This window comes from Nicotiana sylvestris, chromosome 11, assembly GCF_000393655.2.
Source record: "Nicotiana sylvestris chromosome 11, ASM39365v2, whole genome shotgun sequence".
NCBI classification, from domain to species: Eukaryota; Viridiplantae; Streptophyta; class Magnoliopsida; order Solanales; family Solanaceae; genus Nicotiana; species Nicotiana sylvestris.
Window position 1 is genome coordinate 72,333,312 of NC_091067.1, and position 14,211 is coordinate 72,347,522.

The window sequence follows — 14,211 nt, forward strand, 5'->3', positions numbered from 1 at the left end:
AAACTACAGTTATGGGGTAGTGAGGTTAATAATTGGGTTGCCTCCCAATAAGCGCATGATTTAACATCACGGCACGACGCAGATAAGCGCATTTAAGGCTCGCTCAACCTCTGAGGTTCAGTCAGGAGGATCTCAGACACTTCTTTTGGTTCATTCATGCCCACATATAGTTTCAATCTTTGCCCATTGACTCTAAATGTACGAGAGTCTTTCTCTGCGGCAATCTCTAAAGCACCAGAAGGGAATACTTCGACCACTTGAAATGGGCCAGACCATCGTGACCTGAGTTTACCTAGAAATAGCCTTAATCGTGACTTATAAAGCAACACCATATCTCCGGGCTTGAAATTTCGCTCCATAATGTTCTTGTCGTGCAACCTCTTCATTCTTTCTTTGTACAACCTTGTGCTATCAAAAGCAAGATATCTGAACTCGTCGAGCTCATGCAATTCCGTTATCCTTGTTGTGCCTGCAACCTCCATATCTAAGTTCAGTTGTTTCAACGCCCACCACGCTTTATATTCAAGTTCCCCTAGCAAGTGGCAGACCTTTCCAAACACCAACTTGTATGGTGACATACCAATTGGAGTTTTAAAAGCAGTTCTATAGGCCCAGAGTGCATCATCTAGCTTTTTCGCCCAATCAGTTCTTGTGGCATTCACAATCTTTATTAGCACACTCTTTATCTCTCTGTTTGACACTTCAACCTGCCCACTAGTTTGCGGGTGATAAGGGGTAGCCACCTTGTGGCGTACATCATACTTTGCAAGCAACTTCTCGAAAGCTCTATTACAGAAGTGAGTGCCTCCGTCACTGATAATCGCTCTTGGTGTCCTAAATCTGGTGAATATGTTCTTCTTTAAAAATCCCACTACCACTCTTGCATCATTAGTGGGCAACTCTGCAGCTTCTACCCATTTGGACACATAATCCACAACAACAAGTATGTACTTATTGCCATAGGAGCTGACGAAGGGACCCATGAAGTCAATCCCCCAAACATCAAACACTTCTACCCCTTGAATTGGGTTCATGGGCATCTCATGGCGACGGGAAATGTTCCCAGTCCACTAACATTCATTGCAGCCCTTCACCCATTGGTGCGCATCTTTAAACACTGTGGGCCAAAAGAATCCGGCCTCAAGCACTTTCGCAGCTGTTCTGACCCCTCCAAAATGTCCTCCATACACTGATGCGTGACAAGCCTGCAAAACAGAAGATTGTTCTATCTCGGGGACACACCTCCGGATGGCCAGGTAATTTGCAAAGTCTGCATACCATGGTGCTTGCTCGAGACTAGTAGCAAGTAGCTGCTCGTCTGGAAAGGTTTCCAGAATATCCTCAACCTCAACTGCATTTTCAGCTCCATCAAGTCGTGATAGATGATCAACGACTTGGTTCTCTTTGCCCTTACGTTCACGAATTTCAAGGTCGAATTCTTGCAGCAGCAATACCCAATGAATCAGGCGCGGCTTAGACTCCTTCTTCTCAATCAAGTACCTGAGAGCTGCATTATCAGTGTATGCAATTACCATAGAACCAATAAGATATGATCTAAACTTGTCGAAAGCAAACACTACAACCAACATCTCCTTCTCAGTCACAGTATTGTTCAGCTGGGCTCCACTCAGCATTCTACTAGCATAGTAGATTGGATGCATCAGCTTGTCCTTCCTCTGTCCCAGCACTGCCCCCACTGCGTAGTCACTGGCATTACGTATGAGTTCGAATGGCTGCTCCCAGTCAGGGGCAACTATGATAGGTGCTGAGACCAGCCTCCTTTTCAGATCCTCGAATGCTACCCTACAATCATCAGAAAATAAGAAAGGGCGATCTTTTTCTAACAACTTACAGAGAGGGTTGACAATTTTTGAGAAGTCTTTTATGAATCTCCGGTAGAAACCGACATGTCCGAGGAAGCTCCTAATTGCTTTGACTGAAGTTGGAGGGGGTAGCTTTGCTATCACATCCACTTTAGCATGATCTACCTCAATTCCTTTGCTTGACACCCAGTGCCCCAAGACTATGCCCTCTTGTACCATAAAATGACACTTCTCCCAATTCAGAACCAGGTTAGTCTCGATACACCGTTTCAACACACGAGTCAGATTTATCAGGTACTCATCAAATGAGTTCCCTACCACTGAGAAGTCATCCATGAATACCTCCATTATATCCTCTACCATGTTAGTGAAGATGGCCATCATGCACCGTTGGAATATGGCAGGTGCGTTGCATAGGCTAAAGGGCATCCTCCGAAAGGCATAAATGCCATACGGGCAAGTGAAAGAGGTCTTCTCTCTGTCCTCCAGTGCAATAGAGATCTGGTCGTACCTTGAGTACCCATCCAAAAAACAGAAGTGTGACCTCCTTGCCAATCTATCTAACATCTGATCAATGAAGGGAAGTGGGAAGTGGTCTTTCCGGGTGGCTAGATTTAACTTTCTATAATCCATGTAAATTCTCCAGCCCGTGATGGTTCTTGTAGAGATCAATTAATTGTTGTCATTCTTAACTACCGTCATGCCACCCTTCTTAGGTACACATTGAACTGGGCTAACCCAGCTTCTGTAAGAGATTGGGAAAATAATTCCCGCATCTAACCACTTTATTACTTCCTTCTTCACCACTTCCTTCATGTTAGGGTTCAACCTTCTTTGGTGTTCCCTGGAAGGTTTGTGTCCCTCTTCCAGTAGAATTTTGTGCATACAGTAGGCGGGGTTGATCCCCTTTATGTCTGCCATGGTCCACCCAATGGCAGTCTTGCACTCCTTAAGTACCTGTAAGAGTTGTTGAGCTTGCATATCTAACAAACTAGATGAGATAATAATAGTTAATGTGGAGTCAAGTCCAAGGAATTCATACCTGAGATGGGCAGGCAATGGCTTTAACTCCAGCTTTGGTGGTTCTTCGATGGATGGCTTGGCTGGAGGAGTCTCTCGATTTTCCAAGTGCAAGGGCTCAAATTCTAGAGTTCTATCCCAAAACCCTCTACCCTCTAATGCCAACACCCATTCCGCCAGTTCCTCTCCATTCACCTCATCCAAATTCATCAAACATGCAGCAAGGGGGTCCTCAATGTTCAACATCTCATCATTAGTCTCTACAATTACATCCACGACATCAATAAGAGAGCATTGGCGAATTCACTTGGTCACCTTATAGATTTATGCACATTGAATGTTATCTCCTCATCGTTTAATCTCATCTTGAGCTCCTCGGTTTCACAATCAATGAGAGCTCTCCCCATGGCCAAGAATGGTCTTCCCAAAATTATGGGAATCTCTTCATCCACTTGCAGTCTAAGATCACAAAATATGCAGGGAACACAAATTTCCCTACCTGAATTAGCACATCATCCAGGATACCAGAGGGTCGTTTCACAGTCCTATCAGCCAGCTGCAGTAACATAGAGGTGGGTCTAGCTCTTCCAATGCCCAGCCTCTTATAAATTGCCAGGGGCATAAGATTGATGCTGGCCCCTAGATCACACAGTGCTTTAGCAAAAGTAAAATTACCAATAGTGCATGGAATTGTAAAGCTCCCTGGGTCAGACAACTTTTCTACAATTGGTCTAGTCACCACTGCACTACAGGTCTGAGTAAGAGTAACTGTGGGCAAGTCTTGGAAATCAAACTTTCGGGACATCAAGTCCTTCATCATTTTTGCATACCCAGGCATCTCCTTCAAAGCTTCAATCAATGGTATGTTTACCTCGATTTGTTTCAGCATTTCGAAGAACTTCTTGTATTGCTCCTCCTTTTGGTACTTAGCCAGCCTCTGAGGGAAAGGTGCAGGAGGTCTCTTCTTCCCAATCAATTGGGATTGATCCTTATCAGCTGCTACATCAACGATTAGTTCGTGGACTGTCTCAACTTCTTTCTCGATCTCATTCTGAATGCTATTTTCTTCCTGGGCAGGCTGGACTGTCACCTCTGTCAGTTTTGTTAACTCATCCAGCTCAATGGGCACTGGTATAAGTGTCTCAGCCTGTCTAGTTTCTCAAGCCCTCTCTTGCTATACATCCAGATCTCTGCCATTACATTGACTCACCGCCATTAACTGCTTTGGGCCTTGATCTTTTGGATTTATTTGGGTGTCTGCAGGTAGTGTCCCATGAGGACAATTGTTCAGAGACATAGAAATTTGGCCCACCTACACTTCAATATTCTTGATTGCTATATCATGTGCATCTACTCTCTCATTAATCTTTGCATTATACCCAATAACTTGCTGCATCATTGCCTCAAGTCTAGCAAACCCATCTTCCTGCCTTCCACCATGCTGCTGCTGAGAAGGGTGATACCCTTGCTGCTGATTCTGATTATAATATCCCTGTGGCCTTGGGTAAGGTGACATATTGTTATTGTTAGGGGGTCTCATACCTCCCATGTTCCCATTGTTGAACTGCGGTTGGACTGGCCTGTATGGTTGACTTTGCTGGACCCAATTCTGACCACCCTGTCTCTGGCCTCCATAATTAGACACATAGTTCATGTCTTCAAGGTAGTGATAATGATCATGTTCTGCATTCCACTGGTTACCGATTGGCCGACTAATGCAAGATGTGCATAAGACCCTATTGGTAGTATCTACAATGTGTACCTGTTGCTTCTGCCCTGACTCCTCCACTTTTTTGGTGAGTATACTCATCTGTGTCAATAAGGTGGCCATATTTTCAGCCATAGAGTTGGATGGATCTAAGGGTACTGAGTGAACTACTGGAGTGATAGGTGCATTCATGGTTGACCATCCCGAATTCTGTGCTATCTTGTCAAGCAAACTCTGGCCATCTCTCCATGTTTTGCTCAAAAATGCCCCACCAGCTGAGGCATCCACAATATTCTTCACGCTATCTGACAATCCCATGTAAAACCGTTGTCCCAATATCTGGTCTAGAATACCATGGTGCGGACATATAACCAACATTCCTTTAAAACGCTCTCATGTCTCATGCAGTGTCTCCATTGGTTTCTGTTTAAAGCTCAAAATTTCATCAATTTGTTGAGCTGTTTTGTTGGGTGGGTGGAACTTGTTATGGAATTGTTTGACTAACTCATCCCAAGTTGTTATAAAATTAATGGGAAGTGAGTTTAGCCAAGTCTGGGCAGCTCCTGTCACTGAGAATGGAAACAATAATAACTTGATTACTTCCGGAGTTACGTTGGGCTGCCTTTGGGTTTTGCAGATAGACAGGAAATTCTTCAAGTGTTGCTGAGGATCTTCGACTTGTGACCCCGAAAATAGTCCCTTGTTCTGTAACAAGTGCATCATGTTATTCGTGATTTGGAATGACTCAGCCTGTATCTGCGGGACTACAATTGCTGTGGACAGATTTTTAGCTGTGGGTTGTGCCCACTCATAGAGAGCATCCTCTGGCACTATTGGTACCGCTGGGTTTTCCTCGTGATCTCCTATGACTGTTTCGAATTGTGCAGTTGTTGGTTGTTATTTGTTTTTCCGGTTAGCCGATTCAAGGCCTTGAAAACTTTCTCGGGATCTGATAATGCTTTAAATACTTCACCAGATCTCGATGAGTTTCTAGGCATGCACATGTGCAACCAAGTCAGCAAACGTTAAAATTTCAATGTAAAAATTGGGTATAGAGAAAAATGACTACAATAAGAATTTTTGTACTTCTTTCAATTATAATTGATAACACCGTTAATTCCCCGGCAACGATGCCAAAATTGGTCACGCCCAACTATGCCTTATAAAAAAGACACGCGGACGTTGCAAATATAATCCAGTTTACAAGTCCGGAGTCGAACCCACAAGGAATTAACCTACCAATTACTCTTATCAGACTCACTAAATTCTACGTAATCAACTTCCCAAACATTTTGAATAACAATTGAGGATATTTTTACTAACTATGACGGACTACAATTATGTAAGTAAAGACTAACTATGATTAAGTTTTAAACAATTAAGAGAAGGATCTAAGGTTATGATTTCCTCTATTGATGGAATCCCTTCCGGTTATGTTTCACATAGATTCACCTAATCGTCTCTATCAATCATGAGCACTCTTATTACCATAAATATCTCTCGAGTAATCACGACAATTTACTAGACGCACTCTCCCAAGTTACGCTAGTGGCTTTGTTTATTACAGCTCACTTTAGATTGCATCCAAGGCTTCGTTATCCCTAATCCCACCTTTAAACCCTCGATTATTGATCCCTCATATACTCTGAGAGTGGTGTTATTTAACAATTACCTAAATATGCACTCTCTCCCGAGTTATGCACACTAAATAGGCACAACTAATTGAGGATCCTATCAATTAACTACAACAAGAACATAATTGAACAAATAGAGATTAAACCAGGCCAACTATATTAACATAACAAGAAGTTCATCCTTCAATAGGTTCCATCAAAACCCTAGACTAAATATTTAGCTACTCATAACCATGTTCATAATTTTCCAAATAAATTGCATAATTAAATTACAAAGCAAAGATGAAGGAATGAAGAATTTGATGCCAATCTCCTCCGAAAATTGCTCCAAACGTTTTCTCCCTTCCGCAATAGCCTCCATAGGTCTAAGATATGTCAAAAGTCTTCAAAATGGCTTTTTTACATATATTTATACCAAGTAAGGTCGGGCCAAGATGAAAAAACCCTTTCCTGTGCGAACTAGGAACTAGCTCTGTAAAATTTGAACAGCCGCACCGTAGGCTGCGCTGCACCATGCGGCGCGGTAGTGAATTTTATCTGCAGCCTCATATTTTTGAGTCAGGCTCAATTTTACACTGCTGCGCCGTGCCTTGCGGCGCCCCATGCGGCGCAACAGTGTAATTTTCTAAGAGTGAACTTTTTTCGTCCTCTTTTAACATCCAGACTTGGTACACGATTTCCAAACATGATCTCGACTTAATGCATTGGGCTTTTACTCAAACTTCAAAGTTCCAAATTGATCAATTTAGCTCCAAATTAACTTTTGAGCTTCGGATCGCTTCCTGCAAAGCATAAAACACGTACTAAGTGTAATTCACTATCATTTGAGCTCAAACGAACATAAAAATGCAATCATTGGAATGTAATACCACGGCTAAAACACGAGTTTCTAGCCTAACAACAATTAACACTAAGAAAATTTCTTCCTTGGCCATGACCACGACAAGAAAATTTCTTCCTTGGCCATGACCACGGCCTTTTCCATGCTTAGCATAATGGGAATATACCTCATCCACTTCAGACAATGGTGTAGACCCAGTGGGTCGATTTTCGTGATTTCTCATGAGAAAGTCATCGTTTCGTTCAACAACAAGGAGAAGAGAAATTAACTTAAAATACTTCTTGAACCTTTCTCAGTACTGATGTTGCAAGACCATGTTGGAGGCATGAAATGTTGTGAACGATTTTTCAAGCATTTCATAGTCAATAATACTATCTCCACAAAGTTTTAATTTAGAAGTAATTCTAAATATCGCAGAATTATATTCAGAAATAGACTTAAAGTTTTGCAGCCTCAGATGAGCCCAATCATATCGTGCTTGTGGAAGAGTGACCAGCTTTAAGTTATCATATCTTTCCTTTAAACCATTCCACAAAATTAGTGGATCTTTGACTGTGAGATATTCTATTTTTAACCCTTCATCAAGGTGATGGCGCAAGAAAATCAAGGCCTTCGCACAGTCTTGGGTAGATGCTTTATTTTTATCTTTAATGGTGTTTCCAAGACCTATTGCATCTAAATTGATTTCAGCATCCAACACCCGTGTCATATAGTTCTTGCCCGAAATTTTAAGGGCAACGAAATTTCTTTTTATAATATCGGCATAATCAAAAGAGGAGAAAAGTTATACCTTAATCTTCTCAAAGAGATTCTTGAGACGGTAGAATCTCGTGCTGATTACGTAAAATAAAACAGTAAAAGAAGAAGAATAATATTGCAGAGAAAAGAGAGAATTCTTATTGATTTTGGGATGAATTATAATGGAATAGAACTCCTCTATTTATAAGGAAAGGGTGACTTAACCACCAAGTAATAATACCTAAAATCTCTCTAAAATATAGACGTTCACTGATGATAGGCTATAATTGCGTATTTTAGTCGTTTATTACACTCTAATTTACTGCACTTTAATTGAGTTTGAGCTTTAATCGCTAGTTTCTCGTACTAATTGTGTGTTTTATGCCTTGTAGGAGTGATTTCGAGTTATGTAGATGTTATGAAATGAATTCAAGTGATTTGGAGTTTTGAAGTCTGAGTAAAAGCCCAAGGAATTAAGCCGGGATCGTATTCGCGGATCAACGGATGATAGAGCAACAAAACAAAGAATCGAGTAGGCATATTGCGTACTATTTAGTAAAATGTACATTACTTTTCTCTCAAAACTCTATTTGGACTCCACAATATATAGTTGGAAAGATAACTCAAAGAGATACAACTTTTATGTTTTACATTTTTCCAAATTTCAAACGTAACAGGGCAAAAAACTCGGTCGAAACTGCGACCCCGGACCTGACGCGAACTGAAACAGTAGACTTCCCAAATACCGCATCCGTACCGCGCCCGGGCCGCGTCCGCGGACGTCCAAGCCTGGAAACTTGTCCTTTTTAATGTAGGAGAAGGTATAATAATTTGGGCCCGACTCTACTTGGTATATATACATGAAAAAACGGTATTTTGAGGGAAAGAGACCAATTTTTGACACAGATTTGACCTAAGGAGGCAGAGACACAATAGGAGCAAGGCGGAGAATTCTTCTATGAGTTTTTCCTTCCTCTTATTATTTTTTCATTGTTGGTTATGAATTTTAGTATTGCAGTTTTACATACTATTATGAATAGCTAATTTGTTATCTAGGGTTTTGATAGAACCTTTTGTAGGATAAATTCTTGTTATGTTTTTATATAATTGAGCAGTTGAATTTCTCTACTTGTTCAACTATGTGTTTGTTGTTATTGATTGAATGGACATTAATTGGCTGTGCCTATTTAGTGTGTAGTGCTCGAGAGAGAGTACATATTTAGGTAGTTGTTGAACAACGTCACTTCTAACATATGTGAGAAATCAATACAGTGGGTTTAAATGCAGGTTTAGAAATAACAAAGCCTTGATGTGGTCATAATGAGCGGTTAGATAAAGCCAACTAGAGTAGTTCGAGAGAATATGTCTAGTAAACTGTTGTAGTTGCTCGAGAGAGAATTACGACATCTGAAGTGCTCATGATCAATAGAGAATACATTGGCAAAATTGTAGGGAACATAGCTAGAAGGATTCCGACAATTGGGGAAATCATAACTCTAGACTTCCTTAATTTAGTCTCCAATCCTTTGTCTCGTTAGTTGATAATTTTATCGTTTTCTAGTATTTGTTAGTTAATTAGTTAGAAATATAAATCTAAATCTTTATAATTTAGAAAATTATTCAAACTTGTCTTTTTAGTGATATTAAACAGATATAGCTAAGCCTTAGTTCTATGTGGGATTCAACTCCAGATTTTTAGACCAGATTATATTTGTAGTGAACGCTTATCCTTTTTAGGACTAGAGTTGGGCGTGATCAAATTTTGGCGCCGTTGCCATGGAACTAACGGTGCAGTTGTAGGTGTACATATTGCTAGGTTTTAAGTTTGAACTTTTATTTTATTTTTTAGTATTTGATATTTTTAATTTTTTATTTTAGTTTTATTTGAGAAACATGTCATCAGGGAATTATGAGAATTTTGATGTTGGTAATTCTACTTTTAATCTTCCTTATGCATATTGTGGAAGAAAACATGCAAGGCAAAATTATCAAAATATTTCTGAGAGCGAGTTTTGTGCACCAACTCAATTTTATTTGTGGAATGTGTGTGATGTGTGTGGTGGTAAAAATGGTCTCTTTAATGGTTATGCTTATATTTCTTATCTTCCCCTAACCTCTTACTATGATGATTCTACCTTTTCTTGTGAAGTTAATAGGAACAAAGAACCTGGGGATGCAGACCTGAAGGAGATCAAGGATATGTTACAGTGCCTTCTGAAACAAAATAATGAAAAGTATTTGCAGATAGAAAGGTAAAAGGCAACTATTCGCAAGTTGGAGGCTCAATTGAGTCAAGTGGTTGGAGCTTTTAATGATCAACAAGCCAAAATTGATAATAGTAGCCAAGAACAGCATGGATTTGAGGTGTTGATTGGAGAGGTCAGAGTAGAACATCAACAACCTAGCCAACTACAATTTGAGGATGTCAATGTTGAAGAAGTGAGACTAGAGTCAGCCAAGGACATTGAGGATACAAATTTTGTTGACTCTAGTATCATTGATGTTGAGGATGCTGAAAGTCCTGAAGTTCATGTGTGTAAGCGTATTGGTCCTCACTCCAAACATTTTTCTATATTGTGCTTGGATGACGATATGGAAATAGAGTCATCCGAGCCGATTGAGAAGTCAAGGAATGAGGAACAAGGTGCCTACATTCTGGAATTTTTCTTTCCAGAAATACAGGACTATATACCTCATCTAAAAGCCAAGAAGTGTAGAATAGTACAATGGTTGCTTTAACCAATTAGATTTGTTCCTCCACCCCTGGAGCATAACCGAAAACTTGATGCCAAATTGAGGGTTCAATTCATAAGCTCGAGGTGGAGGCAAAAAGTGATTCGTGTCGTGCCGCGACGTTAAATCAAGCGCTTGTCGGGAGGCAACCCAGCTTTATTGCTTTCTTTTATTTAGTTTTTATTTTTTTAATTGTATTATTTTTGTAGTGTCAATTTTTTATTTTCTAGGAGCATGAATATCAAAGGTATTGGAAGGATGCAACAACAAACCAAATGGTTGGAACTAAGTGTGAGGTACCCGCACGAAGGACCAAGTTTGGTAGAAGTTTGAGTACCCCGTGAGCTGTTAGTGCTTCGGCCTTTGGCCTACCAGGGAGTCCCTTTTATCGTTTTATTAGTTATGGTGTGCATTGGGGACAATGAAAAAATTTTAAGTGTGGGGTGATGAGATTGTCTGGGTGACTTTCGATGCTATTTTAGTTGTGTTATTTTAATTGAATATTTTTTTAAATAGAAAAAATTAGATTTTTCCCGACGATGGATCTATGAGGCAATTTTCTTGAGGGATTTAAGTCTAAATAAAAAATAAAATATTTTTTTTTCTTTTGTTAGGTAGTGTAGCAATTCCCCCTTGGTTTTTCTTTGTGTCGCGGTTCTTTTTCAAGGGTTTTATTTGAACCGGGTATAGTTAGTTTTTTTTAGGAATAGGAGCCATTGTGTTGTGTTTTGAATTGAAGCAATATCTATTGACTTTATTATGCCTTGAGAATAGTGAGTACTTTGGTTGTGACGCTTAGGCTCAGTTTTTAAATTTTGTATAAGTACCTTAAATTGTATGATTTTAAATTTGCTTAACTACTTTGACTAGAGTGTCTTGATGAATCCAATCCTGAGTGAGTTATGTGCCATGTGTGTGTGAGGTTTGGGTGTTATTTTGTGCATTGCATTTGATGCTTAGAACTTGCCCCGTGTGTTTGCAAAGCGAAATAGTAGTTTTATTCAATCTAGAAAGTGATATATGCATTTCTTTGTTGAGCCAAATATGTATATTTTACCCGCCTAATTGTTATGTATCGTAGTTAACCCATTTGAGCCTGTAATCCTGTTTCTTTGGCAACCACATTACAAGCCTTACCCATTTGTTTGAATTAACTATCTATTTAAACCATTGTAACCTCTCATGAGAAGTTGAATTGTTTATGAACTTTGTAAAAGTTAAAGTGTGAGGTGGTTGATTTGGCTTTTGAGTGGAACTAATTAAATAAGGAGAAATGTGCACTGTTTTGAAAAAGCAAGAGCCACTTGAATTGAGAAGAAAAAAAGAAAAGAAAAAAATAGTTGGATTGTCGTGAAAAATAAGTGGTGACTTTTGACGTAAGTGTGCTTAAAGAAGTATGGGGTAATATACACTGATGTGAATGCGGAGTTTGGTTTGACATAAGTATGGTATTTGAATGTTAAAGTATTTGTATTAAAGTGCTTTGGGAGGCGTAGTCACTCTTATATATAAATGTATCCTACCCGTCCCGCAGCCTACATTACAATCAAATAAAGTCCTAATTGATCCTAGATTGAATGAGCTCGATTAGTGGAGTAGTACACTACGGGAAAGCTTATGGTGCATCTTTTGTGGCATATGAATGTTATTTCTGAGAGTGAATTCTTTCTATCTTGAGTTCCTAAGTGTTCTTAAATTTTATTGTGTGAAACTACTCTCTTTTATTGTGTGAGGGCACTTGATTCATGAAGGAAAGGTAATGTCAGTGACCTCCATGTTAGAGAAAGTGGGTGAGTTGTGAATAATGCGTGGTACTTGTGAGTCAAATCTTGAGGTGAATATGTTACGCTTTTGTGGTTAGTCTATTTTAAATACTCTTGGTGTGATGAGTTAGGAGAATTGTTTAAAATAGTCATGTCTATAAAAAAATGTAGTTTGATTGTTCGAGGACGAGCAATGGTTTAAGTGTAGGGTGTTGATGATCGGCTATAATTGCATATTTTAGTCGTTTATTACACTCTAATTTACTGCACTTTAATTGAGTTTGAGCTTTAATCGCTAGTGTCTTGCACTAATTGTGTGTTTTATGCCTTGTAGGAGTGGTTTCGAGCTATGTAGATGTTATGGAATGAATTCAAGCGATTTGGAGCTTTGAAGTCTGAGTAAAAGCCCAAGGAATTAAGCCGAGATCGTATTCGGGGATCAACAGATGATAGAACAACAAAACGAAGAATCAAGTAGGCATATTGTGCACTGTCTAGTAAAATACACATAACGTTTTTCTCAAATCTCCATTTAAGATCCACAATATATGGTTGGAAAGATAACCCATAGAGCTACAAAGTTGATGTTTATACATTTTTTCAAATTCCAAACGAAACAGGGTGAAAAACTCGGTCGAAACCTCGGCCGCGGACCGGACGCGGACTGAAACAGTAGACTTGCCAAATACCGCATCCGTACCGCGCCTGGGCCGCGGACGTACAGGCCTGGAAACTTGTCCTTTTTCGCGTAGGAAAAGGTATAATAGTTTGGGCCCGACCCTACTTGGTATATATACATGGAAAAATGATATTTTGAGGGGAGGAGACCAATTTTTGACACATATTCGATCTAAGGAGGCAGAGACACAATAGGAGCAAGGCGGAGAATTCTTCTACGAGTTTTTCCTTCCTCTTCCTATTTTTTCATTATTGGTTATGACTTTTAGTATTGTAGTTTTACATACTATTATGAATAACTAATTTGTTATCTAGGGTTTTGATAGAACCTTTTGTAGGATAAATTCTTGTTATGTTAATATATAATTAAGCCGTTGGATTTCTCTACTTGTTCAACTGTGTGTTTGTTGTTGTTGTTGATTGAATGACCATCAATTAACTGTGCCTATTTAGTGTGTAGTGCTCTCGAGAGAGTACATATTTAGGTAGTTGTTGAACAACATCACTTCTAACGTATGTGAGAAATCAATACAGTGGGTTTAAAGGCAGGTTTAGAAATAACAAAGCCTTGACGTGGTCATAATGAGCGGTTAGATAAAGCCAACTAGCGTAGTTCGAGAGAATATGTCTAGTAAATTGTTGTAGTTGCTCGAGAGAGAATTACGACATCTAAAGTGCTCACGATCAGTAGAGAATACATTGGCAAAATTGTAGGGAATATAACTAGAAGGATTCCGACAATTGGGGAAATCATAACTCTAGACCTCCTTAATTTAATCTCCAACCCTTTGTCTCGTTAGTTGATAATTTTACCATTTTCTAGTATTTGTTAGTTAATTAGTTAGAAATATAAATCTAAATCTTTATAATTTAGAAAATTATTTAAAGTTGTCTTTTTAGTGATATTAAACAGATATAGCTAAGCCTTAGTTCTATGTGGGATTCAACCCGGACTTTTACACCGGATTATATTTGCAGCGATCTCTTATCCTTTTTAGGACTAGAGTTGGGCGTGATCATTCACCTTAAATACAATTCTATTTATAACAATTTTGATACTTTGGTTTAAAAAATATATATTTGTGTGTATATAAACTATAATGTATCTTCTAAAAATTTAAGTTACTTTATTTTTAATATTAAAAAGTGAAATTCTTTTTGGACAAAAATAATATTTCTTTTTCCATTCCACTTGCTGCAAACTAATTGGTTACGTGATTCCCACTTTCTTTAGACAAAGTTATTTTAGGACTCTTGTGAAAATAGCTTAGAA

The 14,211-nt window shown here is 39.0% G+C and overlaps 1 protein-coding gene and 1 non-coding gene across 2 annotated transcripts; one reads left to right on the forward strand and one right to left on the reverse strand.

The window, feature by feature from the left end:
• Window positions 1-3,273: 3,273 nt before the first annotated feature.
• On the reverse strand, window positions 3,274-4,059 carry LOC138881161 (uncharacterized). The gene is made up of 2 exons (XM_070161367.1): window positions 4,054-4,059; window positions 3,274-3,990 (listed from the first exon to the last, which is right to left on the reverse strand). The coding sequence occupies exons 1-2, from the start codon at window positions 4,057-4,059 to the stop codon at window positions 3,274-3,276; spliced, it is 723 nt and encodes a 240-aa protein (XP_070017468.1).
• Window positions 4,060-4,900: 841 nt separating this feature from the next.
• Window positions 4,901-5,007, forward strand: LOC138882433 (small nucleolar RNA R71). Its single transcript, XR_011404037.1, has one exon. It is a non-coding gene; the product is annotated as a small nucleolar RNA R71 (small nucleolar RNA).
• Window positions 5,008-14,211: the final 9,204 nt, after the last annotated feature.